General features: G+C 58.4%; 1 protein-coding gene and 1 long non-coding RNA gene across 10 annotated transcripts in view; one reads left to right on the top strand and one right to left on the bottom strand.

The window, feature by feature from the left end:
• The window catches only part of LOC109491826, a 152,498-nt gene that overhangs the window by 60,547 nt on the left and 77,967 nt on the right, over positions 1–13,984 (bottom strand). For all 7 annotated transcript variants that reach the window (XR_002736108.2, XR_006586017.1, XR_002736109.2 and 4 more), the window contains 3 exons: positions 5,379–5,506; positions 4,331–4,431; positions 3,117–3,317 (listed from right to left, as the gene is read on the bottom strand). This is a non-coding gene — a long non-coding RNA (uncharacterized LOC109491826). The remainder of the gene's footprint in view (positions 1–3,116; positions 3,318–4,330; positions 4,432–5,378; positions 5,507–13,984) is intronic.
• The window catches only part of NECTIN1 (nectin cell adhesion molecule 1), a 94,146-nt gene that overhangs the window by 75,586 nt on the left and 4,576 nt on the right, over positions 1–13,984 (top strand). The window contains exons 6-9 of one of the 3 annotated variants that reach the window (XM_019811418.3): positions 7,058–7,205; positions 8,423–8,498; positions 8,970–9,086; positions 9,371–10,702. In XM_019811418.3, the coding sequence (XP_019666977.2) occupies positions 7,058–7,205; positions 8,423–8,498; positions 8,970–9,086; positions 9,371–9,697 (668 nt within the window). In that variant the 3' untranslated portion in view covers positions 9,698–10,702. Of the gene's footprint in view, positions 1–7,057; positions 7,206–8,422; positions 8,499–8,716; positions 8,848–8,969; positions 9,087–9,370; positions 10,703–13,984 lie in introns of those variants that run through there. The other 2 variants (XM_019811420.3, XM_019811419.3) reach the window with 2 other exon arrangements.

Raw genomic sequence — 13,984 nt, 5'->3', positions numbered from 1 at the left:
GGTGACACGGGGGAGAACATTCCAGATGGCCGAACATGGTGTGCCGAGTGCCATAGTCTCTCACACTGCACATGCTCACCCGGAGTGGGAGGCCCTGACCCCTTGTCCTAGAGCCCGCGCACGGCCCTACGCAAGTTGGGGTCTGTGGGTCACGGCTGGCAAAGTATAGGGAAAGCTGAGGGCAAGGCTAGGAGGCCAACAGGCAGGATTAGAGCAGAGGTCGGAGCCCCGGCTGCCTGGGATTTGCCCAAGGAGCAGACATGTCCCTGCCCTCCTAGAAACAAAGCTTCCTAGCAGTAAGTAGGCACAGGCACCGGCTAAGGGCCTGAACATCCATTACCTCACTTACACCTGACAGCAACCCTGTTATTCCCATTTTACAGGTGAAGACACTGAGGCTCAGAAGGTTTCATAATTGCCCAAGATTATACAGCTACGTAAGCGGCAAACTCAAGACAGCTGGCCTGTCTTCCTCCGCAGATATACCTAGAAATGGAGGCAGCAGAGGGCAGGAAAAAGGCCCCAGTCAGCGTCCTCGAGGGGGCGGGTCAGAGCACTGCCCTGAGGAAGGGGATGCCTGGGTTCCTGTCCCATATCCATCACCAGTGAGCTGCGTGACCCTGAGCATTTTCCTAAATTTCTCTGAGCCTCCACTTACCCACCTGGCAACAGAGGCAAAGGGGTGGAGGCTCAAATGAGATCATTGAAGTAAAAGCGCATGCGTACGTTAAAAGTTATACGCCAGTGTGGCCTCGGGGGTAACAGGGCCCATGGGGTTTGGGTAAAGACGCCAAGCTTCCAGGGACCAACATCATCACTGTCATTATCAGCACCAACATCACCGTCAGCAACAACATCATCACCATCAATTTACATTTATTGAATAGTAATAACAAAACCACTGACCACGTATTACGTGCCGACTACGTGCCAATCACTGTGCCGAGCACCTTCCATAATCCGCGTCTGCTCGAGACAGGCCGAACGGAAGTCAGGGGCGAGGGAGACGAGAGGGAGGGCTACAACAACCTGGAGCCTCCAGGCTCCAACTAGGAGGTCTGAAGAAGGTGACCGCAAAGGGACCGCCACCTGGGTTCAGAACCTAGCAAATTCTGTGGCCGAAGAGAAGAGGCTATTTGCGCTAATCCTGATACACACCAGGGCAGATACAGGGCTGAAGGCAGAGGGAGCGACCCGGAGCCCACCCCAGGGAAGAGGCAGGTGGGGGACTCCCCCAGCTTCAACCCCAGCGCCAGCCCAGGGCCACCTCAGGCTATAAGCTAACGGGCCAGGCCTCCTGCCTCTATAGCCCAAGGGAAGTCCAAGGCAGAGGCCTGGCTGAGTCCAAGGTAACCACTGGCTGGCTACATCAGTTCCAGGCCTCTGGGTGTGTTCCCTCACCTCCCTGGGTCAGAGGAAAGTGCCTCCCGTAGGGGCCGAACTGGAGAAGAGAGGGATACGTCTGCTCCCGGGCAAAGGGGAGGAGATTTCCACAATCTCCAAGTGGGGCACTACAGCAACCACCCAGGAGTCCCGGGAAGGAAGAATTGAAAAGAGAGAGAGACGCAGAGAGCTGGAGCAAGCCGGAACGCACAACCGGGCTGTGCGGAAGGGATGTGCGGCCCGGCAGGGAGTTCATGCGGGGCCCTGGAGGGCAGGCTGGGAGCTTGGTCTCGATGCCAAGGCCACAGGGCTACAGGGATACCAGTGCTGGTTCCCTAGTGCAGAGGGCTGTGCTAGAAGCTCCCTGCCCCTCACTGTCCCAGGCTCAGTGGTGCCCTGGCCTGTGCGGTCAGAAGCCCCCTATCACCTGTGGATCAGGACCTGTATTCTCACAGTTGATATTCTGTACGGCGACAAGATTAAAACGGATCTTGGGAGCCCTGCCTCCGTCTGGCGCTTAGAAATGCGGGGTACCCATGAGACTGCTGGGGGGCCTTCAGACCTTCCCGAGAGGGGAGAGTGGTCCAGAGCGCCCTCGCTCAAGCCCTTGCCACCTGCCTCTGGCCATCGGGAAGGAGCCACTCCCGCACGCCTGGGCTGGGGAAATAACCAGATGGACTCTGACCCACCAGGCAGGCCCTAGGCAGTATAAACAGCCCCTCCTCCACCGGCCTGTCCTACCTTGGGGCACTGGGGCCAAATCCAGACACCAGCCTCCTCTAAACTCCTGGTCCCCCAGAAACACCTGTTGTGCCTGCGTCACAGGATGCTGAGGGTGGCCCCCCCCCCCCAGGACAGCTCTGTGAGCAGAAGGGCCGGGTGCTGCCCCGAGGGGCTCATTAAGAGGCAACCACAAGGGAGCCCTGGTCAGTCCAGCTCCTGAGAAGGCAGTGTTTCTGTCCCCAGGCAGGGGGAGCAGGAGAGGAGGTGCTACATCACTTCCGGGTAAAATCTAAACCTCTGAGTGGGGTCCGCCTCCTCCCCTGCCCCAGATTCCTGTCCTGCCCGTCTCCCCTCGCATCCCATTTCCCAGCAGATCCAGTCCTTGGATTTTCCCTCATACAGCCCACGTTTCACACACGTGTCCCTGCACCGCTCCTCGCGCTGCCTTCAATGCTCGTCTCCTTTTCTCCTGGTAAACTCCTCGTACGCTTTCAAAACCCTGCTCAAAAGGCCCCTCCCGTGTGAAGCCATGAACTCCCGGAGCTAATCGCTCTCTTCTCTACACCTGTCCTGGGCCTTGGACAGACTTGTTTTGAGGAATCACAAAAGACGGTGCTTATCTGTGTACATTTCTGATCCCCCCCCCCCCCCGCTCCTGAGCCAGGGGCAAGCCCCCCAGCACCTGTCACAGCGCTTGGCACCATAGAAGGTGCTCGGGACAAGTTTATTGAACTGAAGGAGGGGCAGGGGGCGGAGCAAGCGAGCACGCTGTGAAGTCACTGACCTAGGGCGGGTGTTCAGGACCGCCCAGATCTGGCTGAGAGTCAGCGTGGTGGGGAGAAGCAGGCTGGGATTATTGAACATTGGGTGGGATCCCAGCTCCTCACACTCCCCACCCTGGGGCCTCAGGGCGGAGGGCAGATCTGGTTTGAAGAAGAGCCAAGAAGCCCCTGACCATCCCTGGCCTGCAGCCCCCCAGACTGGAACCTAGGTCTGTGTTTATGTCCTACCTGGGGATTTCACTTGCTCAGTCAGAGGGCAGGAAAGCCAGGTGTGATGTCACCATGTGACAGGTGAGAACACGGAGGCTTGGAGATGTCACTGGCGTGGCCCTAGATACAGGCCAGAGGCAGGTGGTCCTTGGGGCCTGAGCCAGGGCGAGGGCAGGCGCTGCCTGGGGAGGGGCTCCCGGGTCACAGAGACACCAGGCCCTGCGGACAAAAGGAGAAAGAGGGATTTCAGAAGTTGACCTTGTCCGATTCCAGCTGTGGCATTCCTGGCTGTGGGACTCTGGACAACCAACTTGACCTCTGTGAGCTTTCTCAGTAGGATAAGGCCAACACAACCAGCCTCAGCCAAGCACCCAGCCCGCCTCCCAGGAGATGCTCTCCGGATCCTCCTCCCTCACACACTGATCCCCCCCTCTCCCAGGCCCTGCACTCCAGCCCCAGCCAGGCCCGGCTGCCTGTAGGTGACCAGCCCTGCCCTCAAGCCTGGGGAGCTGGAGCTGGGGCTGGGGGAGCGGATTCGTCCCGGTGTAACCAGAGAATGTCTGAGGGCTCAGTGCCAGGGCTCCAGCTGGGGCCAGCGCTGGGCCCCCACCTCACAGCTGTCAAGGGGAGGCTCAGACACAAAGCAACCCAAGGCGAGGGGGTCGGTAGGGATGTGTCTGCCGAGGGGGGTGGGGGAACCGCTTCTTGCCATACGAGGGACCAGGATTACTAAGAAAACCCGCAGCCTCATCAGAGAATGTCAGACAGATGCAGGTTCCGGTGCCCACCCTGCCACTGACTAGCTGGGTGACCTTGAGCAAATTACTTAGCCTCTCTGAGTCTTGTTTTCCTCCTTGAGAGTAACATTTATCTAATTTTACAGGCTTGATGTGAGGATCAAACCAACCCCACATCAGCCCAGGTGCCTGGCCCAGACTTCAGGCCAATCTCTTCTGCTTGTCTTTCCTTAGTCTCCATTTCTCATTCTTCCTCTGCTATTATTTCTTCGACCAGGGGGGCACCCTCCAGGGGGATCAGGCAGGGCCCAGGGGCTCTTGGGATCTCGCACTCCTATTTTGTGAGGGTGGGACATGCAGAGAGGGCAGCCGGGAGGGAACAAAACCAGAGTTATCCACTCTGGTCCCGGCACCTTTGAGGCCTTGCCCACAGCATCCCACCCATTATGATCCTTTCCCCGATGCCCACACTGGCTCATTCACAATCTCACTTACCATGTTATTGTCTGTACTGTAAGCAAGACAGAAGGCCCCTTAGAAGGACAGCTGCCTCCCTCTTCTGCTAAAGTGGCTCCAGAGTTCCAGGGGGAGGTCACCTGGAAGCAGGGAGCCGAGGCAGGGCCGATGTGAAACTGTCTCTCCCTCCTGCCCGGATTGCCCCCCAGCCCCATGGTGAGCTGACTGTGGGAGGAGAGAAACCTGAACCGTGTGAGCCAGACCCGGTACCTGTGCTAATGCCTCTTTGTTCATTTCCCCCACTGCTCTGCCCACCCAGTCCTTTGAAGTGCCAGCCTGCCTCCGCTGTGCGGAGAGGAAACGGGGAGATAGGTTTGGGTTGTGCCCCCAGAAACAGAATTCCCAGGTCCAGCGCAGAGGGGCTGAAGACTCTGTACCCCCTGGTGGGAGTGGAGATTCCAAGGGACAGGCGGGCTCAGAAACTGCCAGCTGCCTTTGTTCAAGTGAGCATTGACTGATTCGTCAACCCTTCCGGAGAACTTCCCACATACTAGGTGCTGTGCAGAGGACTAGGGGGACAGAGACTAACCAGACACGCATGCACGGTCGTATCAGAAAAGGAAGACGCCCATTCCAGCCAAGGAGAAGGGAGGGTTCCCCCAGAGGACTGGTTGGCCTGGCGAGGAGGGTGCATGAGAGAAAGAGCCTGGCGGAGAGAGGGAGCAGGGGACGCGCCCCCCCACCCCCCCACCCCCCTCCTCCCGCCTCGCCACCGCCACTGGGAACTGCAAGTAGCCTGGGTGGGCTGCACAAGCCGAGCCATGGGAAGCACTGAGTCACCTCCTCAAGAATGAGCAGGGTCCAGGTCAAAGCCTTGAAGCTCAGACACTTCGCTGGGGCCACGAGGGCCTCTTGGAAATTTTTAAGCAGGGATGTAGCCTGATGAGTTTTGATTTTAGAAAGGTCACTCAGGCTCAGGGTGGAGAAGGGCTCAGAGGGGACAAGACTGGGAGCAGGGAGGCTAGGTCCGGATGCTGGCGGTGTGGACCGGCGTGGAGGCACCGGAGCCAGGGAGGCGCAGCCGTACTTGCGAACTGTCCACGAGGCAGAAGGAAGATGAATGGGACCCAGCGGCGTTCAGAGGCAGGGCCTGTGCCTCTCTGTTGCCCAGCACCAGAACAGTGCCTGGAACACAGCAGAGGAGCAACGAAGTGCCTGAAAAACCAAAGGAGAAGCAGAGTTGGAAGACGGCAGGGGAGGAAGCAGGAAGGTTTGAGGATAAAGAAGAAAGGCCAGGAAGGAGGGTGGGGTGGGTACTAAGACGCTACGGTTTGGAGCAAAGGGGGCAGGTTTGTTTAACTGATGGCAGTTATCCCCACCCAGGGGGCTGTGACAGTCAAGAAGAGACGGTGCTGGCACAGGGTCCAGGGTGTCTGGAGTCCCCATGATACACACAGACACCGCCCTCCCAATGGGGCCACAGCCCACCGGCTGGGGATGGACAGGAGCCCAGCCAGAGAGGGGCTGCGGACTCGCTGGGAGCCAGGCTGGTGCTGAGGTCTCCCCCGGGCACCGCCTCAGTCAGGGCACTGGGATGGAGCAGAGAGAGGCGGGTGCTTGTCAATCCCGCTTTGGGAAAATTGGCTCCGTGATGTTTATTGCAAACTGCAATTTAGCATCCCTATTCAGGTGCTCTTGTGTTTAATTATATATAATACGGTGCGGGGAGGAAAGAGGGGAGGAAGCATTTATGATTTTCCCACCAGTCCCTTCCTCCCTGCATGATGTAAGGGTCAGAGGTGAGAAATGGAGCCCAGCAGAGGGAGGGAAAAGAAAGCCTGGCGTGGCCGTGGCCTTGCATGCCAACCTGGGGCAGCAGGGCCGGGCCAGAAAGCAGCGTGTGCTCCCCACTTTCCTGCCATAGACGCCTTCCCAGCAGCCCCGTGACGTCTTCGCCCTCGGGGACAGCCAGTGGCTCTGGCTCAGGCTGGGAAATCAGTCCACAAACCTTCACAAGCCCCCAGGACGCCTTGCTTTCCGAGGCCCAGAGAGATTGAGTGATTTGCCCCACCCACCACAGAGCAGGTGGCGAGGAGCTCCTGCACCCCAGCCCCACTCCTGACCGTGGGGCTAATGCTCCTGGGAGAACAGCCAGGTATGTCCAGACAGCCCCCGGGGCTTAGACGGAGGCCCTCTGAGTTCTTCAGCTTCCACGCTGGACAAACTTGGTTTGCCACCAACCCAGGGTCCCCCTGCAATCTCGGCGTTTCTGCCTTCCCTCCGGTCCTCCCTCCCTCTCCAGAGCCGGGAGGGCAAAGCACCAATTAGTTCATTTGCTTGTTTAATTGGGTAGGGAGGGGAAGAAAATTAAACTCCTCAACAGGAATCTTCCCTGCAGGGCCAGAGATAGAATTAGGGGGTGGGGACCCCCATCTCTGAGCACCCCTCTGCCTGCCCTGGCTCCCCACCCCCCACCCCCATCTCCATGCCCCAGATCCCCAGATCAGAGTCTGAGATTATGGGGCCCTGGGGAGCCAGAGTAGGAGGCCTACCCCACCCTAACTGGGCCAGCCCCTCCCAGAACTGGAGCGGGATGGAGGAGGGGCGCGACAGGGGAGGGGGAGGGGGACCAGGCTGGGGCATTGCCTCAGGGTCTGGTTCTCTTACTTTGTGGCCACCTCTCCGACTCCGAGAGTCCTCTCCCTCTCTTTCTCTCTCTCTCTCTCTCAACCTCTCTCTCTCTCCACCTTCCTCTCTCGGCTCTAGAAAAGCCCCTCCCCCAGGAAGACCCTGGAAATGTGGCCAGGTTTCTAGGGGGTACCGTGGCCATTGTCCTCATCCTTGGCGTGGCTCTTGCCATCTCCATACTGCATCACCGACAGCAGAAGAACCAAATGGACCCGGACTGTGGCGGGTGAGTGTTGGCAAGCCCACCCATCGGCCCACCCAGACGCCCCCTTTCAGCTGCCGCTGCCCTTTCTGAGAAGTAGGTGTGCGATTCTTTTTTCAACGTTTATTTATTTTTGGGACAGAGAGAGACAGAGCATGAACGGGGGAGGGACAGAGAGAGAGGGAGACACAGAATCAGAAACAGGCTCCAGGCTCTGAGCCATCAGCCCAGAGCCTGACGCAGGGCTCGAACTCACGGACCGCGAGATCGTGACCTGGCTGAAGTCGGACGCTTAACCGACTGCGCCACCCAGGCGTCCCAGTAGGTGTGCGATTCTAATCCACGGTTTACAGATGAGGAAACGAGGCACACAGGTTAAATGCTTTACACACGTTTACCCCAGCCGCTGACAAAGGGTGAAGGCAAAAGTCCATGATGAACGGAATGTCAACATGTTAAGTAAAGACAGGAGCAGAAATAGTATCATGCAAGCTATTTTGGAGCATGAGGTGAAAGGAAAAATCAGTAATACTAATCCTACTTTTTAAACTTTTATGTTATTTTTTTTAAGTATTTTTATTTTTGAGAGAGAGAGCGTGCACGCGCACGCACACACATGAGAGGGGGAAGGGCAGAGAGAAGTGGGGGACAGAGGATCCAAAGCAGGTTCTGTGCTGACAGCACAGAGTCCAAGGTGGGGCTTGAACTCACCAACCATGAGATGGTGACCTGAGCCGAAAGCAGACACTTAACCAGCTAAACCACCCAGGCGCCCTTCTCCTACCTTATTTTAAAATGCTGGTATTTTGTTCGTCTTGGACTTTTTTGCATTAATTTTATTTTGAAATATATTGTATTCAACTATTATTTATCGTGATGACCGAGATTTCTGGGGCCCCCATAAGCTTTGCACTTGAGGTCTTGCTCCCGTCACCCTGGTCGAAGCCCGAATGCATCCTCGGGATTTCCCACTGTCCTCCAGGCCAGGACACCGGAGTCTCACACAGTTCCCATACCCGGGCTGGAGGGAGGGACAGGCTGGGCTGGGGGCAGAGATGCCCAGGGAGATAGGAGGGGCACTCTCAGCCTCTACCCAGCTATGCTGAGTAACCGCACCCCAAGCTCAGACCATCTGGAAAGCTGCCTGGGAGCAGAGCACTGGGGGGCTGTCAGGGACCAGGACTGTCAGATGGCCTACCTGGAACAGAACCCCCTATGTGAGCCTTATTCTGTTCCCCCAGGACTTCAATGCCCTCCTCCCAGAAGCTGGAGCCTCCCCACCACAGGCAGAGCCACCTTGCACCTGAGGACATCCAGGTGGGCCTGAGGCCCTGGAGTGGGGGGCTGGGGAGGAAAACTGGGAGATGGCCACCTGAAGGCAGAGCCCTCCCACATGCATGGGCCTCTAACCAGTCCCCAGCACGATGCTAGCCGTGGCCAGTTCCCAAAAGGCCAGGCCTGGGTGAGAGGCCGTGGCCCAGGCTTTCCCCTCCCCCTACAGAAATGACAAACTAGGATCCTCCCTCCCTGCCCAGGGCCCACAGGGGAAGCTCTTCCTCCACTGCTCGGTGCATTCATTCATTAAAAAAAAAAAAAAAAATCAAGTACCCAGCAGATGCCTGACCCTGTGCTGATCACTTGTGCCTCCCAGACAGCCACGAGCGTGGTGAGTGCCAGGATGGGGATGCATGGGAACCAGACTGGGGGGGGGGGGGTCCAAGACGGCTGCAGGGAGCAGGGTGCAGGGAATAGGCCGGGTAGCCAGCCGCTGGCCTCCTTCTCTTCCAGATTCTCCACCTGGAGCCAGGGAAGCAGCAGGTGCAGCCGGAAGAAAAAGAAATGCAACGGCTGGTCCTGCAGACCCCCTACTATGACCTGGGAACCTCCCCCTCCTACTGCCCCTCGGTAAGGACCACCAAACCTCCGGGAGGGTTCCCCAAACCCAGCTCCATTCAGCCTGGCCACGAGCCCAGCTGCCTAGAGGGAAAAAGGGCAGAGGAAGCCCAGGAGATGGGGCAGGGAGGGCACAGGTCAGCCCACTAGGGAGGGGCGGGGAGGGGGGGCCCTTCACGGTGGCAGCGGGTTCCCTGGGCAAAGCGGGGTCTCGGATGCTGACAGACCAGGGCAGGAGAGTGGGGCTTCCAGTGGGGTGGAACCCCAACCTGAAGCCCAACTCTCTCTCCCCCAAGCCCCGCCCTCCATCTCTGCGTCCTGCACCCCAGTCCTCCGTCCTGCCAACGACCACCCAAAAGCCAGCAGCGGCCCCTCCTCCTGGCCCCACTCCCAGCCGCTCAGAGGGCCGGCGTCCACTTGAATGGCTGCCATCTCTGCCCACAGCTTCTGCCTTTCAGCAGACATGGGGGCTGGGGCGGCCCCCAGACGGCACCAGCCCAGAGACCCAGGCCAGACCACCTGGGCCCAAAGATAACACATTCTCTCCTGGCACTGGTGGGAGAACCAGGCCTTTGTCTTCAGGGCACAGCCATCCTCCCTCTCGGCTGGGAGAGCCAAAGTGAGCCCATCTTGAGATGCCAAATCCAGCCCCTGGTGGGGGTAGCGTTCCCAGGATGCCAGGCCCAGAGGACCAACCTAGCCCCTACCCTCTGATTCTATGCAGGGGGTAAGGAGACCCCCAGCCATTTATTGTTCCTCAACCAGCCTAGAGATTTGGAAGCGAGCTAGGACACACTGGGGACACAAAGTCCGCTCCTTAGACAGCAGCTAGACAGCCCCTTCCCAAGTGAGGGTGCACGCCCAACCGTGTCCCAGGCTGCACTGCGTGGTCCTGTCAGTTCCAACAGAAGGGATCATAATGGCGGCATGAGCAGTTGCTATGTGGAGAGGTTCCAAACACTATTCTGTTCAACCCTCACAACAACCTACATTGTTAAGTCCTGTTATCGCCCCATTTTCTAGAGGAGGAAACTGAGGCTCAGTGGAGTTGCGAGGTTTGTCCAACATCACCCAGAGAGCACTGGGAAAAGCATTATTCAAACCCCTGGTCCTCTGGCTCCCAAGTCCAGGCCCTAACGACGCAGCAGCCACTAGGATGAGCAGACCGGTGGGGAGTTCACCTAAAAACAGGAGCCTCGAGACTTGCAGAGCCTCCGGGTGGGAACCAGCTGATGCAGAGCATCCTTCAGCCCCAGGCTTCCTGTCTGAAACAGAATGCCCAGCTCTACTGCCTGGCTGTCCCTCAGCTTCCGGGACCCAGAGAGCACACAAGCCAGCCCCTGAGAGCTCGGGTCTGGCGTTCTGAGTTCATTACTGGGTGTCACTTTGGGCCACACAAACACAGAGATTCAGCTCACCCACCCCTTCCTCCGGACGGTGAGAAAGGACATTCTTCCCAGGCCTGAGCATGGTTAAGGTAGGAGGGAGTGCAGGGACCCTGATATTTCCAGAAAGGAGAAAGCCATGCCCTGTTTAGGATTCTCCAAATCAGCCTCGCTCCTCAGCTCAGGCCCTAGCCAAGAATCTGTAAACTTGTCCGAGCCCTGGGTGGACAGAGAAGGGGGGAGGGAGGGAAATAAGCAGAAATGGGGGTGGGGGGAGGGCTGAGGCACAGGGGGGGAGAGGCTAGTGATTTAGAAAGTCACGGAAGCCTCCAACGGGATCCCCTGAAGAGGGGCCCAGGCTCGGCATAAAAATCGCTGTGATGTAACGGGACAGCTGCGGCTGGCTGGCCCCAGTCCCCACTAACGACTTCCCAGTCCTGGGCTCTGACTGCTGCCCCCTCAGCCTGGCACGCAGAGCCCTCCCTGGGGGCACAGGAGGGGCCGGACAGCTCAAGGACAGCCCCACCACCTCAGCCCCCCCACAAAGCACACTTACACACACACTTACACACTTACACACATACACGCCCTCTCTCGTACAAGCCCCTCACCCCAGGACAGCCCGCCTCGGCCCCGCACCCCCAATCACACTCCCCCTGCAACCTCTCTCCTATAAGCTCCAGGCCTCGGCACGTGGCTCCGACCCTGTCCCCTCCCTTCTAGCCCTCCCTCCCCGGCCTCTGCTCATATCGGATTGAAGGAAACCCCGACTGAGCTTGTGCATTCAAGAAACACAACAAGACCGCTTGGGACACAGAACAGAGCGAGCCAACCTCTACCCATCAGCCACGGCGCAGACGGGGCCAGATGATGGGGACATCTACGGTCCCGAACCCAGAGGCCACGCGACTAGGGCACTGGGGTGGATGCGTGCACATGAAAATGGCCTGTAGGGTGGCGTAGGGAGGTCAACTCTGGTGTCCTGGGGAGGCAGTGGTGTTGTCGCCAAAAGAAGTGTAATTCCTTTTGGCTCACAGAGCAATTACCGGGCCGGGAGAGGATTTATCCCCGGCGCTCTGGTCTGTTGGCAGTGCAGCTTGTATACAAGTCACATTATTGATGTCGTCATCAATTCTCCTTCCCAACAAGTGGTGAGAGGGAGCCAGGCAGAGAGCATGCACTGTTCGCAGAAGCAGGGCTGGGGAGGAGAGTAAGAGGGCTGCAGGGGGTCTAGGGGCCCAGCAACTAGAGCCTGGGCGGCCCAGTCCCCATGCTGCACACACACCCAAGGGCACTGACCAAGATGGCAGCACAACCCTCAATTTCTATCAAGGTTCCTGGGCTAGGAGTCTACTCACGTGGCAGGTACCATTTGAAGAGCTTGGTGGCTCTGGAGGCTAGAACTCAGGAAGGACTCCCAGAGGCTCCAGAGCAGAACCACGAACTCTAGGAGAGCCAAGAGGAGGAGACATTGCCTTGTCTCCAAGGAGAGACAAAGCCCAGGCTCGGGGCAGAAGACTGGACACAACGACCTTTGGAGGGACAGAGTTCTGAAACTACTGTGTCGGTTCAGGTCTCTCAAGAAGGAGCCACCCAGATGGGATTAGATGGGGGGGGGGGGGAGGGCAGCTGTGAGGGACCAAGGAGGGAGCAGGCAGGGAGACTTGTCAGCCCCTGCTTCAGGCCTGACACCTGGGAAGGGGGTGGGGAAGGAAGGAGGCTTGGGTGGGAAGAGTCTCGGCTGGCCTCACGTTCTACAAAAGTTTGGGGCAGGCCACAGAGTCCTGGAGCCACAGTCACTCATTCACTGCTAGCAAAGTCCTGCCCCCGCAGGAACGGCCCCGCACGGGATCCCCGCCATGCTCAGTCCTTGGTGGGAGCAGCCGGAGGGCTGTGACCTCAGCACAGACACGGCGAGGGATCCAGCTCCGGCTGCGTCAGCCACACTGCCCACAGCAGCCCTGAGTGGCGCATGTCCACGGCCGCCATGGTCCACCCTGGCACCACGGAGGTCTGCTCCGTGCCACGCGGGCCCCTCTTCCCGAGGGACGTAACCCCTGTTGCTCCAGAAGACCTCAGGGTCACAGCTGGTAGGCATCTGTCCTTTCCATACCCCTTCTAGATTCCTCTCCCTCAGCTACCGCCTCAGCAGGTCTCAGTGGCTTTCCTAGTGCTACGACCCAAATCTTCATTCCTGAGGGGTCTGAGCCCTTGACCAGCACACCCTGCTCAGCCCGGGCCATTGCACGTGTCCATTCACCATTAAAGTAGAAGCCCCAGTAGTCACCTGTGCCCTGCACCTATCCCTCCCTGTGTGACAGCAGCCCCGCCTCCTCCTGCCAATCAGAGCCAATTAGCTCCACCAAGACGGGCTCCACCAAGAAGGGTGCCTGAACACCAGCAGGCGAGTGCCCCGGTAGTAGCCTGAGCTCAATGTGCAGTGGGGCCCTCTGCCCTCCAGGGCCCACGGTTGTGAGGCTGGGAAACACAGCTTCCCCCGCTGGGCCACTGGGAGTGATGGTCAGTGGGGCCACCCCTGTTTTCCCTTGGGTCTTCGGACCCATGTATTTCCCTGCTGGGGACACAGCACCCTATGGAGGCTTTCAAAGTATTGCCACCGAGCTAGCACTTCTGCTGGCATTTGGATGGTCCAGCAGCTACAAATGGGGCTGCCATTCAATTAAGCCTCTGGTAGTCAACAATCCTTCTCCGGGCTCCATCCAGTTTCTGTAGGGCAGAGACTATGGGTTAAACGGAACTAAGACAGAGACCACCCCTGTATCCTTCTGGGCTGTAATGACAGCATTAGTCTCTCCCCGACCTCAGCAATGACATCACTTTTGACTTGCCCTCTTGGCTGGTGGGGGTATTTCCAGAGGTTTCCACCTGGCTCTTGTCCCACAGACCAAGGGTCCAATGAGGTATGAGCACGTCAAATGCCATGCCCCCTAGCAATGAATTTGTCCTGTTCTCTGAGGTCCTTGCCAGGGTGTTGAATCCCATGTCCTGCGAAGACACCCCCAAGTAAAAGCATTCTTGCCTATCCAGCCATGGTTCTGGCCCCTTTGATCCAGAACCTTCCAAATCCAACCCAGGAGCGCTAGCCTGGTTTCTGCCGGGACATGCCAGTTAATTCCTGCCACCGCATTCTCCCTGGGTGGCATCTCTCCTCTTTCATCAGGCCAGCTGTCCCCAGCTGGGCCACTCCAGACTTTATCTTCAGTTATCAGCCTGGCAGCCCAGAACAGAGGTGGGGCAGCTCCCGAGGGAGGCACCTGTTGCCTTGCAGGGGGAAGACCCCCGCAGCGTCTTCCGGCCTGGGATGGTGCTCACTCTTGCCGGGGATGGGTGGGCCACCTGCGTGCTCTGAGGGGACACATCCATTTACTGTCACCTCAGTTCCCGAGTTCCAGATTCTCCCAGCCGCAGCCCTAGCATAATACACCTGGCTTAGCCAAGCATCTCTGGCGCTCTGTGATGCTTATTCTCAAATCCTGGATCTGCCCCGCTGCTGGGTCGGCTGCA

Source organism: Felis catus, chromosome D1 (assembly GCF_018350175.1).
Source record: "Felis catus isolate Fca126 chromosome D1, F.catus_Fca126_mat1.0, whole genome shotgun sequence".
NCBI classification, from domain to species: Eukaryota; Metazoa; Chordata; class Mammalia; order Carnivora; family Felidae; genus Felis; species Felis catus.
The sequence above is the reverse complement of the archived record's forward strand: the minus strand, read 5'-3'. Positions and strand labels throughout refer to the sequence as shown.